The following is a 27,244-nucleotide window of genomic DNA, read 5'->3' as shown; positions in this document are numbered from 1 at the left end:
TTATGTTGAACAAATACTTTTATTTACAAGAACATATGTGACAGTTTTAAAATAAAGGAGTGGAACAAGTCTACTTTCAGTCTTCAGCCTGGTATAGATAAAGTCCCCAGCTTGATTGATTTCTTATTTGGCATTCTAATTTGGAGATCAAGTTTGTGGCAAAACTATAATAATCCAGTAATTTGGTACCAATCTCTGTTGAAAGCCACATATGATAGCTTAGTCTCTTCGTACATAGAAGATATTATATCCCAGTTCAACCATACCCCCAATAAGCAAGGCCCACAAAGGGATAAATACATAGGCTAGTTTCATTGTAGTAAATCGTTGCAGTTTAGCACAGAGGGCAAGGCAGAAGGCTAATTTAAGTAGCATTGCAATGAGATACCAGGCTTTTTTCTTGATGTTTTGGGAGCCATTGCGAGGGTCGAAGCCAGACTTGCAACGTCCGGCCATTTTCACAATTAACATAACTAGAAGGATAGTATCAAATATCCAGACTGGAATAAAAATGAGGAACCAGTTCCACGGTGCTTTCTCATCCAACTTCAGCACCAGCATGATCAGGAAGAGTAATGTAAAAAGCCATGTCAGTAGTACTCTTTGTGCCAGGGACATTCTCATTTAAACAGCTTTGAGAGGAAGTCTTTCACTGTCAGCAACAACCTAACAAAACAAAAGGGGGGGGGGGGGGGGGAAGGCATCAAAAGATGTCACTATACAACCATTAGGCATATTCCTTAAAGGTGACAAATTTCTTGTTCTTGCTTTCCCACCCCTTCTAACCTCACCTACATACTGCTTCCTTGCATTTCTTTTATAACCACCATTCTCAATGAAGCACTCTGTTTTGGTCCTGTCCACCATTCAATTTACATGCCTTAAGTCAGCTGTGTAAATTGCTTTAATCTAAATTTGTTCTGTGAAACAAATTATGCTTTAATCCTACAGTAGCTGTCAAACTCATTTAGGGATTTTTGTATGTTAGGAATAGGTTTAGATCCATTTTTCTCCAGTACCGAGGCACTCATAGTTCAACACTTGAAACTAAACCTAACAATTCCCTTCGTATAACAAAATAATCAGTAAAATGTAAACTAACTAACAAGCCTGAGTAACAAGCCACCTGAAAGATCCTGTTGCCTGCAGAGCTGCAGCTGAAACCGAGCCAGTAAGCCCTACTACCAGTTTCTGTCAAGCAGCATCTTAAAACTACAAAAAGCTACAGATAATATTTGCTTTCCGGCAGGTATCTAAAGTACGCAGACACTGGCTGACAGGAACACTATTTAGTTTTATTGGCTTGGTAGTATATTTAAATTTCTATGTAGTCATGGCAAAAGAAAAAACAAGGATAAGTGCATCTGACCCTACAGTCATAAAAGTTAGTTTTTATACTCCTAACTGAAAGACTTTTACCACTGCATCTGCCAGAAGCTTTTCACTGCAAGTATAAAAAGCAGGGGTGAGAAGAACTATGATCTTCCTCAAGATTTCATGCTACAAAGATGGATAATTAATGTATACACCAGTGGAAACGGTGCTGAAATAGGTTTCTTAATTATTTTTAAAATTTGAGATTTTTAGAAATTTTATAATTCCCTTTAGAACACTGATATTCTTTCACTTGAAATAAGTAACTGAGCTTTGATTTGTTCCAGATTACAAAAGTATTGAAATTACTGAAGGTGAGATGATGTGTTCTGAAGCACCTAATCCTCACCACCAGAAGGGAAAGACAAGACCTGCTTCCCCTCTGCCCCCTCAGTGCACCTGGCCACAAGCTGTTACTGCTTCCTCTGTTATTACTGATGCTCACACTATCACCCAATTAAGCCTATTAAACTCACTGAACAAGCAGAAGTCTATCAGCACCTTTTTAACTGGGTTAGTTTTTTGCTAGATTAGCAAATTGAACCAACTCTGTGCTCAGATAAATATTGGAACCAGAAGGAGGGAAGTAAAAGCTGCTGCCTTAACTGGTTAGGAGATGACCAGCTACATTAGAGCTAGCGGATAACAATTTTGTACACCACTAAAATTATCCTACAATTTAAATCTGTGTCTGCTGATACACAGTTCAACAGACCTACTTTTTTGTTCAGTCTGGGTTTGAAATTTCACTGGATTTGATTTAGTGGATACTAGTGGGACTTCTCTTAAGGAAAAGATCCAGTTTAGCAAAAAATAATCTAAATTGGAGTTACTGTCAGTGCATCCCCTCCCTTGTGTTAGGGCTGACACTTGTGTGACCCAGAGCAGGCCAGTTCCTTGAGCTGAACTAGCAAAAAAATAGTTTAAACTAAGATTTTTGTAGTTTACTTTTTGCTGTCTCAGTTCTGCTCAGATCACTGAAGAGTCTGGTGAATGCCAGTTACTGGCAGGGTGGAACCGAGACCCCCTCCTTAGGGAAGGGGTGAGGCTTAGCAGTGACACTCAACATAAGAGTTAGTTAATTGCTAAGTAAGTAGACAAAAAATTGGAGGAGGGTTAGATAGCACTGCTCTTTTCTTGTAAACATACCTAAACGAGCTGGCAGGTGCAGAGGATTACAGAACAATTACTATGACCTGCCTGAAGTACTTCCAGTCTTTTGAAAACATTCCCAATATTCTCAAGCGCAAGTCTCTGGCTAAAGTGAAGAGAGTAGTGATCTGAAACAAAGTTTCGACATTCCTTTCATGAGAACCTTTTTGAAAACTAGTTCTAGAAATCAATGCTACAGATACTACAAGAAGGAGAATCTCTCATTAGCAACCTGGAGAAAGCGGAAACCAAAGGAACAGACTGGAAACTTGGGCCTGAAAGGAAAAAAGGAATTCAACACTGTTAGAAGTATCAGGTTATCAGATACTCAGAGAAGGTGCTATCAACTGTCTCTGGAGGAAATAGAAAGCTGCTGAAGGTGTATTAGATGGGGCTACTCAATTTGAAGGTTGCTCACCTGATGAAAAGATTTTCAGTTTTCCTAAGTGCTCAGAACCCTTTGTAACAATTTTAAAAAGCACAGGCAGAAGAGTCAGCATGGGGCGTTATGCTGCCTTTCTTCAATCTAATTAAGAGATGTAACTGCAAGATTGGGCAGTACTGCAAGGCTCCATTCAATTTTAGAGGCTTTTTTTGATGAAAACTGAAGAAAATCCAAGCGTACTTTTGAGATCTTATCATCCTATAGTCCAAGTAAAGGAAGCTACCAAATTTGCAAGACTGACAGCTGGGGATACACAGGTGACATAATGAGGAAGGGTTTGATTACATGGAACACCTGACCATCTCTCATTAGGAAAGAAAGGAGATGATCAGCAGATTCTTAGCTAGAGGACAGCTATCATAGCAAGATGGTTAACACTGGAAAAAGGATGCAGATATGGTGCAAGTCTGTTTTCACAGAAGAGCTAGTTCACTGAAGGAATGCCAAATGCGGGGTGTAAAAATAAAAAAGCTCTCGACTCTTTATAGGACTCATGTAATTAGTAGGAAGTGAAAATTTTCAGTAGTGAGAAACACTATTTCAGTAGCATTGCTGACCTTGGTGGGATGATCTACATAATTAGAGTATTATGATAGCTAATTATATCCTGTTTAGACGGAGAAAAATCAAGAGGAGAGAAACTTACACGTTCAGCTCAATATTAGCGATAACATAGGTCTATAAATTTGAACCCTGAATATTGCCTAACAAAGTTCAGAAAATTGTAATACACTGAAACCAAATTAAATAGAACTCCAGCTTGATTAAATGCCATTTTAAAGCCGATTCAGTAGGTATGAATACTTTAACGCCTAGAAAGAAATATTCCAGTAGCCCCATTTCAAAACCACACATAAACTAGTCTGATGCGAACACAGGTTAGGTATTCGCAAGTCCTCTTGCAAACGGTGCATTCTTAGTTGAGGTAGCCTATGTAGATTTAAAAGTGCAAATAACGTCAAACTACAACACCCCCTTAACCGGAGTGCTCGTTTTACTGTTTTTTCAGCGGAACAGGGACTCCCGAGTGCTGAATCTGGCTGAAGCCCCACGTTCAGAAATCATGCAGAGGACCAGAAGGAGGAAAGCGGCAAGCCGGCCGGGGGTGCCGGGCTACGCCGAGCCTGCGACGGCAATCTAACAGCCCCTCCCTCGCGGCCCTCCGAAGAAGACCGACCGTTTCCAGCACAGGCCCGACCCAGCCTTGCCCGGGCACGGTCGCTACCCTCCACCGCGGGTCGCCTAGCGCTCGCCGCCCCGGGCCGACCCCCGCGGGGCTGCGGCTCCGGCAGCGGCCGGACGAGCAGGGGCAGGGCCAGGCCCGGGGCACCCCCCGCAGGCGGCGGGGCAGGCCGCCCGTCTCTCCCGCCCGTCTCCCTCTCCCGCCCCTCCTCAGCCCCCGCGGCTGACCCCGGGCCGCCCGGCCTCCCCCGCGCACCCGCTCCAGCCTTCCTTGCCGGTCCCCCGCCCTCCCCGGGCCCTCCCCCGGCCGAGCCGGCCTTCTCCGGAGGCTGCCCGCGGGAGGCCCCCCCCTTCCCCAGCCAGGGCGGAGGGCCTCCCCCGTCCGCCTGAGGAAGGACGGGCGCGACGCGGCAACCCGAGGTGGAAGCCCCCTTCTCTCCCCCGCTACCTGACGGGCCCGGGCCGCCCTAGCGCCGCTGCCGCCCTCGCACGGACCCGCCGCCGCTTCCCCGCGCAGGGTCTCGGCGCATCCCCCCTCCCGTCCGGCTACGCGGGGCCAGCGCGCAGGTACGGGGGGCGGCCGGGCTCTCCTCGCCCGCTCCGCCGCAGAGAAACCCACCGCCTTCCTTACACGCCGCCCCGGGCCTGGCTGGCTATTGGGCAGCGGGGACGCACGTCCTACCGCGCCCCGCTCTCACTAGGTAGCGGCGGTGTCGCTCAAGTTAATCCCCGCCTCCCTCCCCCTCGGCTACTCGGTCGTGGAGACGCCCATCAAGGTCAGCCAGCCCCCTCGCGGCCGGCAGCCGTTCAGCATTGAGCCCGCCCCCCCCCCCCCCCCTCCTTTCTCTTTGTCGCCAATTCGTGCAGGAGGCTGTCTGTCATACCGGCCCCGCCTCTGCCCGGGGAGCCGTCCGTCAAACGCAGCCCCACCTCCCTCCCGCTCTCGTTGGGCAGCGTGGCCGCCAGTCACGCCCCGGCCCCACCCTCGCAAGCGGCGGGGGGGCGCTGTCGGCTACCGACCTGCGCCTAGCCCTGCCCCCGCCTCGGCGGCGCGCGCCCTCTCGGGTGGCGCGCTGTTGCTGCCGCCGCTCGGGCGCGCGTCTCCTCCTCCTCCTCCCACACCCCCCCCAGCTGTTGCCTCGCGCGCGCCCGCCCGCCCGCCGCCTCGCGCTCCCCTCGCTGCTGTTGTCTGCGGCGCGCGCGCTGGCCCGCTCCGCCGCCTCGCCGCGGCACCGGGCGACCGGTAAGGTCGGGACCCCGCCTCGGTCAGCGGGGGGGGGCGCGAGGGGGGGCGAGCGGGAGCCGGCGCGGAGGCATCCCCGCCCCGGCGGGAGGGGGAGAAGCGGGGCGCCAAGTTCCCCGCGCAGCTGGGGAGGGGGCCGACCGGCTCGGCGGGGGCGGCCGGGGCGGGCTTCGGCTTCGGAGCCGCGGCCGGGGCGAGGCGGGGGCGCCCGCTCGGTGAGGGGCGGCGGGGCGGTAGGCGCATCCCCGGCGGGCGCGCGGCGGAGCCGTCTGCCGCGGCTCCCCTCGCCCCTGGCCGGGCGGCGGGAGCGGGTCCGCCGCCGGCCCGGGGGCCTCCCGCCCCTCCGCCGGGCCGGCCGGGGGAAGGGCGGGAGGCCCGGGGCCTCCGCGGCGCCGAGGTCCCCCTCAGGCGGGAGCGGGCGCGGGTGTCCGCGGCGCGGCGGCCCCCCGCCCCGGGCCCTTCCCGCCGGGGGGCGGTGGGGGCCCGAGGGCGGCCGCTGAGCGGGCCCTTCCCGCCCCGCCGCGTACCCGCATCAGGTGCGGGCTGCTCCAGCCGTTGGGGGGGGGCGCGGCGCCGCGCCGTCCTGGCGAGCCTCCGGTCTGGTTGGCCTCCCGTGGCCAAGTTTGTCGTGGGTGGTGGGCGGTCAGTTACGCGTTCAGGGCTTGAGCTGCTGGCCGTTTGCGTGCGCCTTACTCCTCCTGCTTGTTGAGTCTGACTCGTGCTGTAATTAATACACCTTTTCCATGGTAAGTTGCTCTAACGCATCTTGAGCTGCTGTAGTGCCTGTGACTTTTTTTCTCCTTTCCTTTGAAGGTCCTACGTTTCGGCACCCTCACCTTCATCTCTGACCTCGTCTCCTTCTGTATTCTTGTATTTTACATGCCTTCCTCTTCTTTTGGCGCTTGCTTTCTTATTCCTTATCCCATTTTTTTTCCCCCTTTCCACCCTAACCCAGTGACAACCAGTCTACAGCGTACGTGTTGTCCTTGGTTTTCATTTTGGGAATCTAAATGTTAGGCTACTTCCCATGAGTTAGAATTCATCCTGTCATCTTCATTTCCCTGGTGTTCTATTTGCTGTCTTTTCTGTGAGAAACAAAGGAGAGAGCAGTGAGGGAGAATGATTATGCAGTAGTAGAACTATCCAGGTGTTTGCTGCTTTTACTTTTGTTTTTCGTACATACTCCTCGAGTGCATGTGACTCTGGTGTATCGGATTCAGTGACGGTTTAGTCCACATTCTCAAGCTCTGCGCTTGGTATTTTGTCTTTTATTGCTTTTACATGTTGTTGGTCACTTGAAAAGCAATGCTGCCGAGTCTTGCATTTTGTTCCAAATTTGCCAGTGTCTTATCCATCCGTTGTATAATTAACTGGAAAAAGTAATTAATTGGAAAACCTGACTTGTTGAAAGTACTTTAATTAATGTTCTGAAAATCTTTGCGATGAAACATTCCTACAGAAATTTTGACACACAAGTTCTCTAATAGGAATGAGACTAAATACAGTGTGTCGTCAGTAATTTACCCGCTTATATCTTCCTGTTGATGCTGTTAAACAGAAGGTGGTATCTGTTTTATCAAGGAGAAGTGCATCACTTGAAATAACCTGTTAATCCTAGTAAGTGAATCCAGGTATCTTTAGCTGTACTTAGAGTGGTCACTCAGTGGCAGAAGGATATATTTCTGTTACATACGTTAGTGCTTGGCATGAGACGTTTTTGTTTTCCTGGGCTTAGAGGCTAAAAGTGTTCTGTGAATAAATCTCTATAATAAATAATCTATAAATAGCTGTGTGTATTTGGCTATTTCTGTAGCTCTGAAGGTTTTGGTGATCTTCTTTGATTTGCCTCTCTATTTGTGACTCCCTGGAAAGTATAATCCTTTTCTCAGAAGACTTATTTTTGTTCCAGTAAGGTGTTTATGAACTGATGTATGTACGCACATCATAATTCTGTCAGTTTTGACTTCTTCGCGCCCCCTGCCCCACCCAGAGCTCTACTTCACAATATTTGCAAACAATTTTCACTTCTGAAGGTGAAGGTTGAGAGCGATACTTGGAACGTGGTGTGTTTAAGATCCTGATCCGTTTGAAGTGGAATGTTTTGCAGTTGAATTTTCTGTTGCTATGTTTTGCTGCCAATGTATGTTTTTATTCTGGATATAAATATTATAAAGGATAAAACACGAGCCTGAGTCATGTGAAAAAAGAATTTGGAAACCTAGTTAGTTTAATTCAGTGCTTGTAGTAGAATTTTTTCCTCATGTATTGTGTGGAATGTGACATACAAATAAATTGTCAGTAATTGTTGGGAGCTCCATGGAGCATTTCAAGTATTCTGGTTGTGCTGGATTTCTCCCAAAGCAGAGTTAGCTCAGCTTGACTCAAAAAGTTGGTCCCAGCTGTATCCATAGCTGCCTAATATTGGTGTGAATTCTGGGACAACTCAAAATCATGTAGGCTTTGAAATAGGAAACAGGGTGTTGATGTTGTATTAGAAGGGAGGCGTAGGTGCGTTAAGAAGACTTCCAGTAAACTTTCTTTGAGTCGGTTAACGAGGCAGCAAAGGGTGGAGTGGCTCTTGGAGTTGAACAATGCTGTTCCTGTCATAGCTGGCAGGGGTCACTGGAAAGCAGTGGACATAATTTCTTTCCCAGTTCTCCAGAGTTACATATACTGTCTTCCCAGGCTTTTTCTAAATATCATATCTTCTACTTGTTTATAGTAGAAATTTTGTTCAAGAAATAAAAACTTTTTTTTTTCTTTTTCTCAGGACTCCTGTGAGTGAGAGTGATGACAGTCACAGGGTTGGTTTGTTTTTTGGGTTTTTTTGTCTGTGAGGAAGTTCTTTTCATAATAAAGAGCATGCTCTACGGATTCATCACCGAACAGTTTATGAGAATTTTTAGCTAGGCTTACTAGGGACACAAAGCTTGTACAATTACTTTCTTTGTCCGTCATCTTCTGTTTGAGTAACTTCTTTAGTCAGACAGATGACGAAACCAATTTTAACGGCAACTGAAAGATGTTAAGTACCTACACAGTGACAAATTTTTATAAAACTTTTGACAGGCAGTGACCCAAATTAATATTCCTACCTGAAGAAAAGCAGTTATAATTGAGTCCTTTCTGCAGAAAAAGAGCAACTGCTGGCCAATCTACATGCTAAGCTCTGAGCCATCATGGTGTGTACTACTACTGGCCCAGCCAGATAGTTGGGGCAGTTGGTAATACGGGTGGGGGGCAGGAAAAAAGTGTTGGGTAAGGTGGAGAAGGACAATAGGGAGCCATGGTACACTGTTAAAAACAGGTAGACTTAATTGCTCCTGCCCACGCAACAAGGTAGGCCTGTTTTTTCTGTAATGTTTTTTTGTTTTACAAAGGAAACAAAACAAAACTCTTTTAGGATACCTCTGTCAGAGGTACTGCTCCTTCTCACTGTTCAAGGACTGTTGACCACTACTTACCCTAACCTATGTAGTGGTGTGAAAAATAAAAGGCTTTGAAAGCTTTAAATAGCATGTTTTCTCCCTTGAGTTTACTCTGCTGTTATTCATAAAGGTCCTTCTTGCTGGGTACAGAGGAAACAGTTAACTACTTGAAGAAATTATATTCAAATTTGTAAGGTGAATACAAAGAGCTTAATAAATTGCCTATAGGGGGAAAAAAGAGTTAATAGTAATTAGGGCTATAACATATTACTGTGTGATGGTTGGGTATGCTCTACATGTAATCGTAGAATAGTTTAGGTTGAAAGGGGTCACTGGAAGTCATCTATCTGGTCCAGCCCCCTCTGAAAGCAGGGCCAACTTCAAAGCTAGAGCAAACATGTATACATATATAGAGATACTCATTATGTTGTCAAGACATTTGGAAATACAGCTTATGTTTGTGGGGTTTTTTTAGTTGGGGGGAAGATATCAGAGAGTTCATAGAGCTATTCTCTTGTTTCTTAATTTAAATGTGTAAAGGGGATTTTTTTTTCCAAATTCACTTCTGCTGGGAATACTCTGTGAGACATGTAGCGTTCAGTATTTAATTCTTTGTTCAGTTGAGGTGGTCTTGGTAGATGTACTCTAGAGAGACTGGATGGCTTCCTGGAATGAGTCCAAGCATTAGAATGAACTTCTGTTTGCAAATACATTTGTGGTTCTTGTTCTTAAAAAATAAAATACAATTGCAAAGTGGGAGAAGAAATTAAAGAAATATAGCATCAAATATGAAGTCATGCAAGCCTTGCATTTTGGAAGTTGGCCAGCGCCAGATGCTTTTGGGGGTTAGGTGGTTGGCAGATGCCAGCCTGGCAGCTAAACACTCTTCATGTTCAGCTGTCTTAAGGGACAGTTTGTTCTATGCTTGCCATGTTGCTCATACTCCTCCCTTGGTATTTGCTGCTGGCCATTGTGGGTTTGGGTTAGGTAGAGAGTTTGTGTGGCCAACTACAGCCCGGTGATCTCTTCGGACGTTTGATTGCATCCTGGGTCACGAAGCTTGAGATTCCCTCAGCTGTGTGTTTATTGTTTTCTTATTATTGTGTGTTTAAATAGCTGCTTTCTTTTTGAATCTGAGTAAAATCTTGGCTTCAGTGACTTCCTATGGTACTGAGTTTAACAGTCTAATTACGTGTTGTAAGATAATATTTCTCTGTTAAAAGTTTGGCTTTGCTGTCCTCTAAGCTTGGTTAATGAATGAAGTTCCCTGTATTATTGGAAGTGGTTGTTTTCTTGACTATATTTTCTGTATATTTCTTAAAGTCTCATATAATTTATAGTTCTTTATTTTTCTGTTCATACTTGCCTGTCTCAACAGGATAGTCTTTCAAGTGGTTGATAATTCATAGCCTTTCTCAGAACACCTTCCTCAGTATTTTAAAATTCTTCTTCAAATAACTTACATGCATTTCAGGTCAGATTGCACAACCTATCAACAGAGCTGTGCTGCAGTGTTTTCCTTGTTATTCCTCTTTTATTCAGGTGTCTCTATGCTCTTCTGACTATAGGATATTGAATGGAAGGGCTCGCTGAGCTGCCAAATTTCCTTTCTGGATTTGAGATGCCTGATTTTAAAGCTTTGTGTGGTGTATGTAGTTCACTCCCCCTCCCCTCCCCCCCCTTATAGGTATCATGTGTGTTATTGATACTAAATTCTGTTTATGTTGCCTATTCATTGTTAAAGTTGATCCATCATCTTAAGCTTTGCTGTTGTAAGATTAATTGTCATCTGGAAATGTTACTACTTCAGGTTTTCTTTTCTTCTCTGGTGTATAAAAAATAAATATAGTGAGCACTGCTGGACCTATTTACAGAAGCTTGAGGTTTGGAATACTAGGGCAGGGCTCAGTTCACACCATTTAAGGACTTAACTTAGGAAGAACTTTGTAAAAACTCTAGGCTACGGGTCTAAATAGTGGGAGGAGGCGAGGGGAAACAGTCTTAATTGTCCAGATTAACTCTGTTGATGGTACTTCTCAAGGCTTGCGGATAGAGAGCCAGAGTGTTCAAGTTGGCTTCGGTGAGAGCTGCCTCACTACTGGCAATGGCATTAGTGCTCGTCTTACTCTGCAGTCCATAGATCTGTGGAGCTAATTCAGGTGAAAACTGCTCATTTACTTAGTGATGGTAGTGAGATCCTTGAAGCTGTCTCCTGTGCGATGGGCTCCAATGCTGCTAAAAAGAGGGATGGAAGCTGGTGACTGAGGAGGAGGTTGGACTGTGGTAAGACTGGTTTAGAGTGGTTAAAACACTTGTGAAGCCTTCCTGGTCCACCCTGACCTTCTCCATTGGCTTTGTGTGGACCTTATGTATCCTTAGTGAGTGATTTCTTCTGCTGGGAGTTCCCTCTTAAGAGCTCTGGGAATGAGCAGGAATGTGGGGCATCTCTATTTATTTGTAAGCTAATGTTAGCTGTCAGCACCTGATGAAGCAGTGGTATGATGAGTGTCTGCGTTCATCTTTCTCATAAAAGTCTAATGGTTAGTGTGCTCAGAAAGTTGGAAGTTGTGATTTCTGGGTGCTCTTCTCCTGAGTGGCTTTAATGTCAAACCTCCGGAAAGCGCTAGCCACCAGGGCATGTGCATACTGAATAAGAACCTAAACGTCTACCTCTGTCACTACAGGGTGGTCAGGTACGTGAAAGCTAGTGGAACATAAAGAAAGCAGACTAGGAAGATTTAGTTTGAGTTTAGTTTGGGAATTAGGATGCTTCTGCGTGAAGGAGAACAGGGATTTGTGTGCACTTTGCCTTGGACTGACACAGAATGGGAAGAGCTAGCAGACCAGCTGTGTGTGGTCCAAGGAGCTTCTAGGCACCTGAGCAGGCAATAAATAGGCTATTTTATTCAGACTGGGTGCTGCTATTAATCTCTATTATCCAATTAGCCTATTGCAATGAAGAATGTTGACCTCAGAATTTTGTTCAATTTTCTGGCTGCTTTTTGATCCATGGCAATGTTTGCTTTTCACAAATAGCAGTCTATTTAGAAGTCTTTGACATCCTTCCAAAGGCTCTTTGAAAGTCCACATATGTTTTATCACTTGCTCTTGTTTATCAGTTAGTTTGACATGTTCAGAAATACTGATAGGCTAAGACATGATCTTCCTTTGCAGAAACTGCTGATTAGACCCTATCAGATAGTCTTTCAGGTATAATGGTGTTCTATTTTTAATGATGGTTTTGAGGAGCTTGCCAAATACACATGTAAGGCTTGTTACCCTACAATTCCTTGCTTGGACTGCTCCAGAGACTTTTTAAAAAATATAAGCTCATCATTTGCTACTATGTTCCTACAGAACAGTGGCTGTTATAAGAGACTGCAACTCTTTCTGACAGCTCAGCTGCTTCGTGCCTCAGCTGCTTCAAAAACTTGCTGGATAACTATTTGTAGAACATGATGCAAACTTGGTCATTTAGGAGTGGTATTCAACTTCCTGACTGTACTCATCGAGAAGCCACAACTCTGCTGTGCATTGCCTGGTGACAGATAAACATGTCTTCCTAAACACCAAGTCAGTATTTTCAGTGAGCAAGATTTATTGTTGCAGGAAATTATTGTTGTGTTTAGAATGGCAAGGAGGAGAAAAGGAGCATAGCATTTTATTTCAAGGTGGCCACTATATTTTGGGTTGGTTTTGGGTTTTTTTTGAGTGTTTAAGAAGAATTTGTATATAAATGAAAAACATAATATTTATAGAAATTCTATTCCTTAATAAAGTTGTTACAGTTCTAAGAGCACACGTATATGTGAATTACTTCAGGGATTTCTCATTGTAAGATTGTAAATATGTTTAATGGGATATGTATGTGTGTAGTATTCAGTACAAAAAAAAAAAGGAATTAAAAGAGCAGAACTTGAGATTGACCATATACTATGTTTTATTTTTATTTTTTTTAAAAGATGCAGCATTTTCAGAAATGTCTTGGCTTGTAGATCTAGCATGCTGGCAGCAATTACTGTATTTGGATTAATGGGAATTTTGTCACTAATATCTCTTACAGAAGATAAGAAACAAAATTAACTTGATTATAGTCCCCTTTAAGGGCTTGAATTTTTTACACTTCATTAAACAGTAGAGTATGTTTAAATATTAGGAGTTTTCTGCTAATTAATAAACACTACAGCAGGCTCAGGAGTAAATTGAGAGGTGTAGAATCCTGGACTTCTCAGTACAGAGTCCTCCCCCCTCTGTTTTTGCAAGTAAGGTAACTGAAATTGTGTCATGTCACTTCCAATGGAGCCATGAACAGAAACCAGTTATGTAACAAAATTAGGAAATTTGCACAGACCTTAAGGCTGAGGGCATAGATTCCAGAAATGGCTACAGTGGTTGTAACAACTGCACACAATGTTCTTTTCCCAGAACCTGAAATAAATCATAAAAGTCCTGATACTCAACATTTTGCTACTATTTCAGACAATTGTGTAATTCACTGGCAAAACAAGTGTTCCTCAGGAGACAGTTATTTTCTGTGGTACTTCCTTGCTCGTTTGTCCTTCAGATATCGACATTTTTACTGTGGAAGTGAAGATGGTTAAGTCGAGCCTACTCCCCACCAGAATTTGAAAACTGATTCTCGCTGCACGCTCTATGCTGCAGCTGCAACTGTGAGAGCTTCCTGCTTGGGATGGTAAGTGATAAAGGGTGTGAGCTTTATAAGGAAGAATAAACATGCAGTGGCAGAAATGGGATCAGATACCGTGGTTTGTGGGCAAAATACAGAGGCCTGAGAAAGTATCTGTTTTTCACTAACTGACATCTTACTTGGAGACCCAGGCAGGTATGGACATGCTGCCAAATGTCTGTATGTGTCATGATATATCACGTTTGGTACATCTGTGTTCATAAAGAACAGGGCTTGATACACAGCAGCCAGCATAGGGTCTGATTCATATTTTGTTGTTGTTGTTGGCCTGATAAACTCCTCAAACAAACAAAAAATCCTCCCCAAACAGGTATCTAGGGGTGTTCAATGTTTTTTTTCACCTGTTGTTTGGGCGTGATTGTTCTTTGGTTTGGGGCTATTTTGGGTTTTTTTTTGAGATAGTGTGAAGAACAAAGTTTGAAAATTAATTTTCTTTTCATGAACAGCGTCTTAGGAATGCTGGTATCCAAATTTAGCAGAGTTGTTGGTGTTCTTTGGGGAAGGCAAGCATGTTAATTCCTTTTTATTTACAAACTATCATGCTGTTCCTTTGGGAAAGTGAGTATGTTAATTCCTTTTTATTTACAAATTATCATGACCTTGGATTTCAAGGCAACAACTTGGGGGGGCCTTGGCTAGCATGGCAGCAAGACTACTTCTCATGCTGGCTGCTGGATATGGTCCTCAGGTTAGCAGTGTCTGATTTTTTAATTTTTTTTTTTCCTTCCTTTTTAAGGCTAGCTGAAAGGAATGTGACAAAACTTCCACTGAAAGGTGTGAACCTGGGAGTGACAAGTTTCTTATTTGCTTGTATACAATTTGCAATTCTGAAATACTGTTCTGAGAAAAGCGATGCATAGATCGACTTAAACAAAACACTGAGTGCATTATATAATATCTGATGTTCCTTTTAAAAAAGGAAATGTAGGTTTAATGGTTTATTTGTAATGTACATGAAAAGAATGTGTCTTTTGAAACACTGCTTCAAGGGTTTAATCTTGTTCTTGGTGGCAGTAGCAGAACTCCCATGGACTTGAGTGTAGGAAGGATGGCTTCTGGTAAGTTTTAGTGGTATATCTGCATTACATTGATACCTGTGTTGGCTTGTTTCGTTGCAGCAGAAGCAGCTTTTCGGTCAATGGTGGATGCTTGACTAAGCTGTTTATTTGGCTCATTTTAAATTAACTTAAAATATCAAATAATGGCAGCCATTTGATGATAAAGTTAACTTCTATTTTAATGTTGAACCTGAAAAGTGAGGGTTTTTTTTCCTCGTTAAAGTTAGTTTCTAGCTGTGCATCAGCAGGTATAATATTTTACTTTTGAGTGAGTTTGTGTGATACAAATGTTGCTACAAAATCAGTAGTTTAAACTGTAGGCTTTACTATTTTGATTCATTGTCTCTTATACCAGGAAATCTTAGTGAAATTATGCCTGTGACTCTGAAACTGTAATATGGAGGATCTAACATAATGGTAAAGCAGTTCTATTGTGGAAAGCAGTTGAAATCAAGTTCTACTATTCTCATGGCTTTATGCAGTATCTTTTTTAAAACTGCCTTTAATTTGCTGCTGAAAAAAGTTCTTATTCAGAAGGTAATAAAATTGATGGTGTTTTAAAAAAATATTTGAGATAAATGCCACAGGTCTGCAATTTTACCCCTAATGGTGTCTAGTGAACATGCCAACTTCATCATTCCATGTTCATAATGAGTTGAGAAGGACGTTCAAGTCTTGACTCAACAGCTGAATGGTATCCTGGCCATTCAGGTTACAATTGTTATAAAGGAAACAGGTTCCTTGAAATACTTAGTGATTCACAGTGTTTACAGGCAAGGGAAGCAACTATTTGTCTATGCTTCCTTGCTTGTGTTGTATTTTTAATTATGTCCTTTCACTAGTTGACGCTGCTTAGACTTGAATATTCTTCCAAAAATTGTAATTTTTTTGCCTTTGTCACTATGAGGAGCACAGTTTTATCCTGAACTTCTGTCAGAGTTCAGAATAGATTTTATTTTCTGTTGTTTAGAAATGTATGCGTTTATGTTTGACTTGGTTTGCCAAAACCCTGTGGATATGAGTAAAATTTTAAAATATACTTACTTTGAATTTATTTAAATCTGTAGTGTAGTATCTAATCTTGTGTTACACAATAAGCACTGCACTGCTTGAATGAACATTTAACTACCTGAAGACATCTAAATACCTATTTCTGTGGCTTTTCAAAAACTGCTCATTTGATTGCAAGGTGTAGTGGAAAAGAAATAGCTAAGAAACTCCACATCTGAATAGGGATCACCAAAACCAGGTAGTGATCTATTTTTAGTTTTAAGGAAGTAACGAAGTTTGGATCAAAAAATGTTGCATGTTAGTAGTAGTATTAACTGTGGGTTTGATGGAAATGCAATGAACGACTCTGATGAATGCCACAGAGGTGTTGTGATCAAGCTTTTACATTTGGATGTTCTGTCTAATCTCTGAAGTTGGGAGTATTTTTTGTGTTACTCTTAAATGTCCAATGAGTTAATTTTGCTGTAGTTACTCTGCACAGGACATTGTACAACTGAGTGCAAAAGCTGGTCCCTGTCCCAGATGCAGGTACTCAACACAGAACATGAAACAAATGGCTAGATCTGGAGAGGATGGGGGGAGAACAAGGCAGAAGAACAGGCAGTGCTCTGTTGTGCTTGTGGATGTGTATCAGCTGTTTTTGTTTGTTCACTTGACCCATTTGCTACTACTGATGTGCCTTAGAGCCCAGCTTGTACAGTCTGACTTCAGGATCAATATCAATACAAATTGTCAGCTGAATAACATATTAACTTGTAATGAATATGCAGAGTTCTGAAATTGTTGCAATACTTAGTCTCCTGTCCAGGTGTTCAGTGAGCTTTGGGCAGATGCAGAGTCAGAGCCGGGGCTGCAGCTTAAGTGCCTTGAATTGTTACCATCCAATTCTCATCCAGATAAGTTAGCTTCAGGCCAAGTGTATCAAACTCGGTATACTGTCTCAAAAAAAACCAACCCCCAAACCACAGACAAATCCCAGCCCCTGCAAGCAGAAGCACTGTCCAGAAATAATTAAACGAACCTTTTCACCTTTCATTTCAGTGCTGTCTCAGAAATTGTTGTATCTCTTTTGAAGAAAGCATGTGATATTTCCTTGTGGAAGTATTTTTACTTGGCATACCAAACTCTGTTAAAGTCTTTTGAGACATCCATCCCATGATTTTGTCATATTTACTTTTGTAAGCATCATCTTTGCATTTGTATATGCAAATGTGTATGCAAATATGCTTTAAACACCACCAAAATAGAGTACAGAGGATTTAATGTAGAGAGTTTCTTAAAAATACGAAAACCATGGGTAACCTAACAGGTTTGTTGATAGAAATCAAATAAATTAATAATAAAACTACTTCATTATACTTGGTTTTTAGCTTTGTGATATAATTGTTTCTCAAGCCAAAGCGGTTTTGAGTGAGTTGGAGAACTACTGCAAAAAAAGATTGCTGCCTTTAAAATGGCTTGTCCAATTTTAGCCATAATTGACACAGTTGGAAGTCTTGGATTCATAAGTTAGCATTGGTTTCCTGAAAAATCATTGATCTTGAAGAGAGAGAGAGAGATCAAGTTAACATAGCTGTTGAGGGAGAGATTTCTCTGTGGGTTCAACAGTTAGTGCTTTACTGCCAATAATGAGTTTCTCATCCTGTAATCCAACCTTTTTCTCATCCTGTAATTATGGTGGTAGGAAGCAGGGTTATATTGTATGTGAGAGGGGATGTTGGTTTAAGATAAATGAGGAGGAGTTAAAGATCCTCCAAGATGGGCTCACAAAGGCGGGGAAGGAGGAGTGCAAGTGTGACCAAAATCTGTATGGCATCCTTCCTACACCGGCAGCTCCATGAGCAGTGGAACTGCTTTCGCAGTGACTGTACAATGTAGGCCATGTTATGTGTGGAGGCTATATATCGCTAAAGGTTTTAAGTCTCTTTGAGTGTAGCGAATGATTTTAAATTTAAGTTTACTTAAACAGGTTTTCAAACAAGAAAGGAAATCCTATTTTAAGCTTTGTATGGGTGAGAAAGAAGGGTAACCAGTCTATGTAATATGTCAAGTTATATCAAAGTCTCTGTTGGGCTCCATGTTTTATGTGACAGAAATATTTTTACATTTATTGTGCCAATGAATTCTTAATAACTGGTAGTTGCTGTTAGAAAAACCACTGCTATTATCAGAAGCAAATAGGTCAGAAACAATTACAGATGTTGACACAGTCGTGGCTGCCAGCTTTAACTGACTTGATGTGACTTACACAATATTATCAACAGTGGAAAAATTGCGGTGCTCGTTTGCTCAGTTGCACCAAAAGTCAGTGTCCTGGTATTTCTGAAATTTGGTAATGACTAAGCTCTCTCTGAGACATTTCTTTCTATTGTGTTGTAATTTTATCTGAGGTTGTATAAAGGATATTGGAGTTACACTGTTAGAAATTTTAAATATAGTTCCTTTTGGGTATTTGATTTCTCTTTTTTTGAAAAAGCTTTGTGAAACATGAAAATGTATGGCATTATGTTTCTTAGAAATCCTCAGGAGCTGGTATAAAATCAATTTGTTGAAGGTTTGTACTATGGTCTATATGATACATATCCAAACATACTAAATACAGTGTCTTTAAAGTAATGCACTGTGTAAAATACGAGTACATCCATACACGAGTCAGGGAAGACTGAATAAACAGGTGTCAGTGCATGACTGAGTCTTTCAGAGGGTCATCTTTTCTTTCTGAGAAATGTCTTGGAAGATGGCAGTGTTGATAGGGCTTTTGTATAGGGAGTATTTGTGATTTTCATACAAACAGCTGTTATGACCAGGTAATCTAATATCTTTTTTTTTTTTTTTTTTAAACCCCCAAACCCCTGAAATTTTTGGTGATGAACAATGTATAATAAAGTGTCATGAGTTATTCTAATGCTTAGGCATTTCATAAAGACACTTTTATTTTAATCTATTGCACAGTTTCAGTTTCTATCCCACCTGTTGGACATTGTATTTTTCTTTGTCCTTCTTAACTGTGCAAATGCTATAAACAAAAAACGAAGATCAACTTTAATCTTTCACTATAAAAACTGCCTATGGATTAATAATTCTTGTTTCCTTTTAATGAAGAAATGTAAGATGCAATATTGTTGTTGATATTGACAATGTATGATAAGTGTGATATTTTTATCAGAAATATACCCCTAAATCACGTTTTTTTGCTGAGAGGGATCAATCTTGGAGGAATGCTTGATGCATAGTTTGGTGTTTGGGGGCTAAACTACCACTCCTCCTCCTCACCACTGGTGAGGCCGTGCCTGGGCTGCTGGGTCCAGTTCTGGGCTCCCTGGTACAAGAGAGACAACGGACATACTGGAGAGAGCCCAACGAAGGGCCGTAGAGATAATGAAGGGACTGGAGCATCTGTCGTGTGAGGAAAGGCTGAGAGAGCTGGGACTGTTCAGCCCAGAGAGGAGAAGGCTCAGGGGGATCTCATCAGTGTCTATAAATACCTGAAGGGAGGGTGCAGAGAGGACAGAGCCAGGCTCTTTCCAGTGGTGCCCAGTGACAGGACCGGAGGCAATGGGCACAAACCGAAACACGGGAGGTTCTCTCTGAACATCAGGAAACACTTCTTCACTGTGAGGGTGACTGAGCACTGGCACAGGTTGCCCAGAGAGGTTGTGGAGTCTCCATCCTTGGAGATATTGAAAAGTCATCTGGATACGGTCATGGGCAACTGGTTCTAGGTGGCCCTGCTTGAGCAGGGTGATGACCAGGTCACTTCCAACCTCAGCCATTCTGTGATTCTGTGAAACTGTGTTTGTGAAGGGTTTTTTAAGAGATCTTCTTGTGTTTATTTTTACCAATTATGCTTGATCCTGGAATCGTTCAGATAGTATGTTTGGAAAACTTGTTTATTGTTTTGAAGTTACTTATACTAACTTTTTCAAAGCCTTTTGCATAATTTGTTAGGAATTTATAGCTTTACAGAATAAAATAGGAATTCCCTTGCATGTTAAGTACTTGGTACAGTTATATAAAAATAACATTCGTAAACTTTTTGTAAACACAGGAAGGATGCTGAATGTTAGGTGGAGCTGAAAACTTAAGTTTTTACCAACTATTGTTAAAAGGTCACATGTAGTATAGTGTACCCAATTGACTTTTTTTTTAACGGGGCTTGAGTATGGCATATTTGTTTACATACATACATTTTTAAAGGGAATCAGTGAGATGAAAGATTATTAAACATAAAAGTATTCAGATTTTTTTTCTCAAATATTTTAACAGTTTTTAAAATTCTTTCTTCCTTCTTTTCTTCCACTGGCAGCTTCCTGCCTTAATTAACAGTTTGAAATCTAGGTACTTGTTGTGGTTTAACCCCAACCAGCAACTAAGCACCACACAGCAGCTCACTCTCTTCCCCCCCACCCAGTGGGATGGGGGAAAAAATCGGGAAAAGAAGTAAAACTTGTGGGTTGAGATAAGAACGGTTTAATAGAACAGAAAAGAAGAAACTAATAATGATAATGATAATACTAATAAAATGACAGCAGTAATAATAAAAGGGTTGGAATATACAAATGATGCGCAGTGCAATTGCTCACCAGCTGCTGATTGACGCTCAGTTAGTCCCTGAGCAGCGAACCCCCCACCCCTACCCCCCCAGTTTCTATACTAGGTGTGACATCACATGGTATGGAATACCCCTTTGGCCAGTTTGGGTCAGCTGCCCTGGCTGTGCCCCCTCCCAACTTCTTGTGCCCCTCCAGCCTTCTTGCTGGCTGGGCATGAGAAGCTGAAAAATCCTTGACTTTAGACTAAACACTACTTAGCAACAACTGAAAACATCACTGTTATCAACATTCTTCTCATACCTAGCTCAAAAACATAGCACTGTACCAGCTACTAGGAAGAAAATTAACTCTATCAAGCTGAAACCAGGACAGTACTAAGCTCATTTAACTGTTATTCATCTGTTAATATCTGAAGTAATCTATTTGTGAAATATTTGAGTTTGGTTTTAATGATAATACATTCATATCTGAAAGAACTTGCATATTATAATAAAATATCTGGAAAGGATTCTGTAATTCTCACCTAAACTTTCCTTTGATTTTACAGAATGGCCAGAATGAGAGAATATATGCAATTTTGTAGAAAGACAATAATTCTAAATCTGAAGGCTTTTTGTGTTTCTTTAGTCTTACTTTTTTTCTGAACTAACTCTGGCTGACTGATTACATGAAAAAAAACTTTTAAAATTAATTTTTAAGGTAGGAATGTTTTATGTAGGCTGAAATTTTTGTTTGATTTTTTTTCTCCACATTGAAACTAATGACAATGACATCAAAGATGAACTAATACTACTACTTGCTACCATTAAAACAGACATACCACTCTTCCTTGTTTTTCTCCATTTCACTTAGTTTTTGTCTGCTGTTTTCATGGTGTATTAATTTTATAATTAGTGGAGTTCTAGCACTGTTTTTTTTTTTTTTTTTCCCTCCAAAAATATCTAATAGTCTGTATGAAATTTTCTTGCATTTTATAACACAATTATTTCTGGACTTCAGAATACTGTGCTGTGTTAATAACTATAGGTTCCTTAATTTATCAGAGAAAAAAAAAAAGCTGCATGTAATATAACTCTTGTACGGTTCTCGTAAGACAATAACAGATCATCTCTGTGCCACCTGTGTTTCACTGGGACAAAACTGATGCTTCTGATGTCCTGTAGCAGCAGATTTGTAGTTTTTTGTTTACTTAGAGGGGAAAACCCAAACTCTTACTAAAATAGTAATGAGGCAAGGTGTAAAGTAAATATAGCTGTTCAGCGCTTTGCAGGTAATGGGAATGTTTCTACATTCCCTGTGTTGGCCTTTGTAGGGAAGGTGGAAGTAAAGCTCTGTCTTTTTCTGTTAACAGCCTAAAATGACTGTGTGAATTCAGTGGAATAAATGGCGTCCAAAGTAACTGATGCTATAGTTTGGTACCAGAAGAAGGTAAGCTTTCTATTTGTTTTTACAGTGGCTTAAAAAAAAAAAAAAAAGTTGGCTAATTCTGTTTTATGTGTAAAGTACAATAAATATAAAATACTGTGTTATTGGTTACCATCGAATGAGAGTGAGTAGCTTGAAACTTACCTTCCAAAAGTAAACAAGTATTTAGTTACTCTATCTAACAAAATGGAATAGCTTTTGTTGTATGTTGAAAACTCCTCACTCCCTTTGCTACTTGTGCTATGGAAAAAAGGAAAGAAAATTTTTGTTCTCAGTAGAATGTTAATTAATGTACAGGAGAATGTTGTTTCTATAGCACATAAATGAATCCTTGTATTTAAGTAGAAAGGAAAAACTGAAATGCATTTTCTGTCAGTACAAGGAACTGTGTAATCCATACCAAAAAGAGATAGGCTAGGGCTTCTTAGGAGTTAATTAGGGAAAAAAAAAAAAAAAAAGCGGGGGGGGGGGGGGTTGAGAGGGAAAAGGTCTCATTTGGAGATACATAGTTACAGTACCACCTGATACTGTATCTTTTGATTCATGTTTGCACATAGAAATGTTGATGTCTCTGTCTAATTTTTTATTTTGACAATTTCAAATCATGCTATCCTCTTGCCATTAGTATGCCAGTTGGCTTATTCAGTTAAATTTCTTTTAAAAAGCTGAAAAATTAGCTAAATTTTGAGATGTGCTTCTTTACTAAGATATAAATAAGGTGTGATGATCCCCCCGCCCCCCCCCCGCCTTGGCTCTCCATGATTTAGTATGTTTCTATGAGTTACTGTTTTCTGTGGGCCTATGGCTAGTTTTTCGAGAGGATGCATCTTGTCCTTAAAATTATGGCCACAGTCTACAAAACAGAAATTCTGGTTAACTTCTAGCTAAGCAACAGTTAATTTCTAGAAATAAGACAATAATAGTATGCTTTGCTGAGATCTTTACAACTGTGAATTAAAGGTACAGTTGGAAAAGCAGAAAAATGAATTTTGCTGACTTACTTTATACCAAACATTCAATTACATATTAAAAAATGGAAAATAATTCAGAATTTAATGAGGATTTTTTGGTTTTGTACTGTGTACTTTCTCCTTTCTCTATTCAAGCTTTACAAAAAGTACTTTTGTAAAATTATCAGTGGTATTACACTGTGGTTTTGAACTGTTTCTTGATTGCAGGTCCAATCCTATTTTTTAAAGTTTTGGAGGATGACTTATTATAGATTTAGTGTAACAAAATTCAGTGCAGGATCTTATGGAAGGGGAAAGTGATGCTGATTTTACCAGCTTCCATTCATTCTCATAAATTTCATTGTCACACTGTCATACTGATAATACTTGCAAGGACCAGATTGTGCACGTATTTGGTCTGGCCAGGACCTCTTTTGTACAATGCAAGAGATGCTGGCTATCCAATCCTCATCATGTCTCTGAGGCTGTTTCACTGGTGATGATGAACTAGTCTTTGGACAGATCTTTTATGGTATTCAGCTTTAGATATAAATGGTCCTTTGATGGAAGAAAGTCTGAAGTTTCCATAAATCTTAAATGAAGTTCATGCTTGTTATCTGTTTTAATTTGTTTTTTTTTTTCTTTTTTTAAAATACATGTCTGTTTTCCTGTCGATCATACAGGAAAAGGAATCCCATATGTGATATGCTCCAACTTTCCATCCTCCTGATGTTAGGAAGGCAGGATCTTCTGCTGATGAGTCACTGTGCTGTGATCTTACAGAGGGCAGGCCTTCTGGTCTTGATATAAACAACCTATTCCTCAATTTTACTTTTCCCAGGACACTGCTCCTAACAGGATTACTCATTATCAGTACAAGTCATTCTTCTAACCCTTGTTCTGTCATTTTTTTCCAGTGATTTCACACACGTTTCCATTTATTTCATTCATAGCAACAATAATATTTCTGCTATGAGGCTCTGTAGGCTTTTACAGAGGTCTTCTCGGCCAGGAATTGCATGCTGCCTTTATGGCAAGGAGTTGTGATGAGGTGACTCCTGTTGCTTCGTGAAAGACTGGACTATCTTCAGGAGGGATAAGATCTTGCATAAACCAGATGTCAGTGTTTTCCATGGCGTGAACAAAATTTAATTGCAATCCACATGTGGACTGGGGTCTTCCAAACAAGCAGGCTTTGCTTCTTTTGGTATGAGGAAGTGCAGTCTTATTTTGGGACAAATGGCTGCACTGAAGAAATGTTGCATCTCATGCAAATGTTCATGCTAATTAGATTGTTATTTCTTAGGTCCTATTTATTGAAGGTTCTCCTGGATGGATCAGGCTGATGACCCCAAGGGGTTTTTTAACTTTGTAGTGCAGTTTGTGATCCTTTCCTGGGAACATCTAGGCTCTCTCACCCATGTCCTTGATTTTATTTATTTATTTAAATCTCTTACATGGCACAGTATTCCCCCCCCCCCCCCCCCCCCACCCCTCAAGGATTTGTTGTTTGCACCAAAGATTTCAAATTGGAGAACAGGAAGAGCTATGCTAGTGGTTAGTGGGTACCAGGCATTTTTTTGTCCTTTCTGATACATTTCTATTATGTGATTGCTTATGATGGCAAAATACTGAACTCTGTGAACTGGTGGTTGCTTTCAGTTTTAAAGCTGAGTTATCAAAGAGTTGTTTCAGAGTTATCAAAGTTGTCCCACTTACCTTGCTTTTTAGATCCACTGATTCCTCACAACAGTAACTGGACTTGAAAGTGGGGAGGGATCAAAACTTAGCACATTCTGGCACTAAAACATTGTTTCTGGGGCAAGAGAGAACCAGGGTTGCAGTCAGTATTGATCAAACTGATATGACTTGCCTATATGATAAAATGAGGAAAATAAAGTGTTATTTTGGGGAGGTATTTCCAGATTAATGAATTGGTGTATAAATGCCCTAAAAAAGAACATGAAGAACTTATGATATTTCTAGTCATACATAAAGAAGAAAAATATATAGACAGGAAATATTGAACAGATAACTTGCTCCTTGCGTTTCTTTTGTTTTCAATTTTAATGTATTTTTGGATGTACTTTTTGATGGGTGTATTTTATGTCTCTCTCTACTGAGTTTCAAAGGTCTGTTGGTTTCTCAAAAGTAAGGCATTTTTGTATTTCTTTAATGGAAAGAGTTAAGCAATTAAGCTCTTCCAACCCTACTTCAGGCAAGTTTTCCCAACACCAAGTTTACTCATATGACTCATACTATTGTCTGAAACTGAGCTCCTCACAGGAGGATGATTTAGTAATGTGCTTAATTGTTTAAAAGGTCAGACCTTTTATTATGTAAACTTGTATTTTGTTGTTGCAATAGATTTACTCTGCTTTTAGTGCATTGGAGCTCTTGATTACTGTCTTGTAAAAATCAATTCTTAGTTATTTTAAGTTGGATTGTAAGATTTCGGATAGTGTATTACACCAGCTTGTTGCTTGAGATATAAGATTGCATGGACATAGCTTTACTATTCCCAGTGATAGCTTGTGTTTCCCAGCTGGTATGGTACAAATACTTTTGCAAGGCATGAAATCTGAACTGATAAATCCTGCTAGATATAGGTTGGTTCTGTAGAAAGCAAAATAAATTAAACTGCTGCTGTGCTCCTGGATGCACTGGGGAGTGCAATGCTGAGATATTTGTTTGTCATACAGGGTTTGTCTAGCTTGTTGTCAACACTTTCTGCTGCACTGGTTCTTGCAATAAAAGGGTGTGGCAGGGGTGTCTGCATTGCTCTCTGGAATGGTTTATTACTTTGGTCCCAGACAGCTACCAAGCTAATATTCACATATATGTGCTTTGTTAGTTAATATCCTTAGGATTATGTGTATTTACCAGAATACAGAACTTGCTTCAGATTTGTAATTGATTACTTTTATGGAGAAAACCATCATAAAATTTCGTCTGAAAAAATCTGACACCCCCACAATTATTTTTAAAAAATTTCAGTATCTGATGATGTACCTTTCTGATACTGATACTTTATGCATAGTTGAAGTATTGCCTTAGTAACAGTAACTGATGTTAAAAGTAATAAAATTGGTAATAATCTAAAATATTGCTTGTAACTTAAGCTTTTTGCATTAATTTCTTATAATACTTTCAAGTTTTACAGATAATAGTTGATGTGCAATTTTTGGTCTGGTTTCCAGTTTGGAGACTATATGTAGATTTACCTTAATAACTTTCTGAATTTCAATCCTCACAGAAGCCTTGCTGCTAAAATGGAGAACTTCATACAAATTTGTTGATAATATTGGAGGAGAGAATAATATTGTTCCTTCTCTTGGGGATGGTTCTAGGGGAAGGCAGAATGGAACTTAATGAATTGAACCCGAATCCTGCACCTGATTGCTTATCACTTAACTTCACCAATGCAGCTTTCTGCTGTTTCGGCTGTCCCTTGGGTATGGCTGTTAAAGGGCACAATAAAACAAATGAGATGTTTTCTCTCTCATGGCTTTAAAGGGCAAAATTAGAGTTCTAATTGCATTGCTTTAAGATCCATAATATTCAGTGTTTTACAGTTCATTAGTCCAAGATTATACTTGCCAAGTTAGTAAAGGAGGAAATAAAAATTATGTCATTCTCTGAAACCACCTGATTTCCTTCTTGGCACAGAATTCACATGATGCATTGGTGACCCTGGCACCAAAGCCAGTTTTTGCCAAATGGTTGGGCTGTATGGCTATATTACCTACAACTTTGGATGCCGAAACTACATCCGTTCAAAAAGGCCTGCCTTCAAGTGCCAAAACTTGACAAGTATTGGAGCTGGCTATTTGTGAAAGCATTGGGGGTGGGGGAGGAAGCATATTTAGAAGAGTTTCCTTCTACATAGTGCTGGCATTCGGTACTCAAGTTGTCATCTGACCAAATAGTGGGGATTGCCCTCAGCACCTTGTTTTGGTGAGGCAAAATTCAAGTTTCTGAACCTTGTGCAAAAGATCACTCAAAAACTGGCGCTGTGGCTGAACGAAGCAGGCTTGCATTTTGCCTGTCTGTTGGCTTCCATGCCTGCTTTGCATTCCCACAGACTTTCATGTACTTATCTGGTGAATTTGGTCAGGGGACTAATGCAGTTAAAACTAAAACTGTGAATCTATAAGGAGATGAACCTAATGGGGGGTGGGAGGAGAGCAAAGAGCTGAAATCGCTCTGTCTTCAGAGGGATTCTCTGATTCCTTAGTCATTTCATTATGCCTTGTGAAACTATAACCTACCATTGTCTTTTCTCTTCCTGAGTGATCTGATTGATCTTTCAGCCACCCAGATGAATGTGCTGGCACAAGGAAAGTATGCCATGGGAAGTGAAAATGATCAGGCGCGTAAGGGCAGTGCCTTTTTAAAATCCTAGTTGCAATGCTGGTAAAATTGCTGGATTTTCAGTGGTCTTCAGGGAATTATACTGAATAATGAAGCTGTCAGAGTGGTTTTCTTTTCCCAGTTACATCTTGAGGCTCCTTTATTTTGTGCAAATACATAATCATTAAAAAAAAAAAGTGTTGCAGAGGTCTTAAATCCTTAATACTTGAAGAGTAAGTGAGCTGTGTTAACAATAGTGTAGCCAGTGGGTCAAGGGAAGGGATTATTCCCCTCTGTCTGTTCAGCTTATGTGAGACAGCATCTAGGGTGCTGTGTCCAGCTTTGGGCTGTCCGGTACAATA

The 27,244-nt window shown here is 41.2% G+C and overlaps 2 protein-coding genes across 11 annotated transcripts in view; one reads left to right on the top strand and one right to left on the bottom strand.

Annotated features, from left to right (window-relative positions):
• TMEM60 (transmembrane protein 60) lies at positions 1–4,871 on the bottom strand. Of its 4 annotated transcripts, XM_041123611.1 has the most exons (3): positions 4,602–4,766; positions 2,524–2,654; positions 1–666 (listed from the first exon to the last, which is right to left on the bottom strand). In XM_041123611.1, exon 3 carries the CDS (start codon positions 622–624, stop codon positions 220–222), a length of 405 nt encoding a protein of 134 aa, XP_040979545.1. In that variant the 5' UTR covers positions 625–666; positions 2,524–2,654; positions 4,602–4,766; the 3' UTR covers positions 1–219. The 4 variants fall into 4 exon arrangements, with proteins under 4 accessions (XP_040979545.1, XP_029870619.1, XP_029870618.1 ...); XM_030014759.2 differs by lacking the exons at positions 2,524–2,654; positions 4,602–4,766 and adding an exon at positions 4,785–4,871; XM_030014758.1 differs by lacking the exons at positions 2,524–2,654; positions 4,602–4,766 and adding an exon at positions 4,773–4,797.
• Positions 4,872–5,257: 386 nt separating this feature from the next.
• PHTF2 (putative homeodomain transcription factor 2) overlaps positions 5,258–27,244 on the top strand; it is a 71,828-nt gene continuing 49,841 nt past the window's right edge. For 2 of the 7 annotated variants that reach the window (XM_030014754.2, XM_030014747.2), the window contains exons 1-2: positions 5,258–5,396; positions 21,506–21,582. In XM_030014754.2, the coding sequence (XP_029870614.1) occupies positions 21,538–21,582 (45 nt within the window). In that variant the 5' untranslated portion in view covers positions 5,258–5,396; positions 21,506–21,537. Of the gene's footprint in view, positions 5,397–6,025; positions 6,143–6,191; positions 6,653–13,334; positions 13,518–21,505; positions 21,583–27,244 lie in introns of those variants that run through there. The other 5 variants (XM_030014752.2, XM_030014748.2, XM_030014751.2 and 2 more) reach the window with 4 other exon arrangements.

Source organism: Aquila chrysaetos, chromosome 5 (genome assembly GCF_900496995.4).
Source record: "Aquila chrysaetos chrysaetos chromosome 5, bAquChr1.4, whole genome shotgun sequence".
NCBI classification, from domain to species: Eukaryota; Metazoa; Chordata; class Aves; order Accipitriformes; family Accipitridae; genus Aquila; species Aquila chrysaetos.
Note: the sequence above shows the minus strand (reverse complement) of the source record. Positions and strands in the feature narration are given on the sequence as shown.

Bases quoted from the DNA above. Each gene is read 5' to 3' on its own strand.
- TMEM60 (XM_030014759.2), bottom strand. From the start codon at position 624: ATGAGAATGTCCCTGGCACAAAGAGTACTACTGACATGGCTTTTTACA.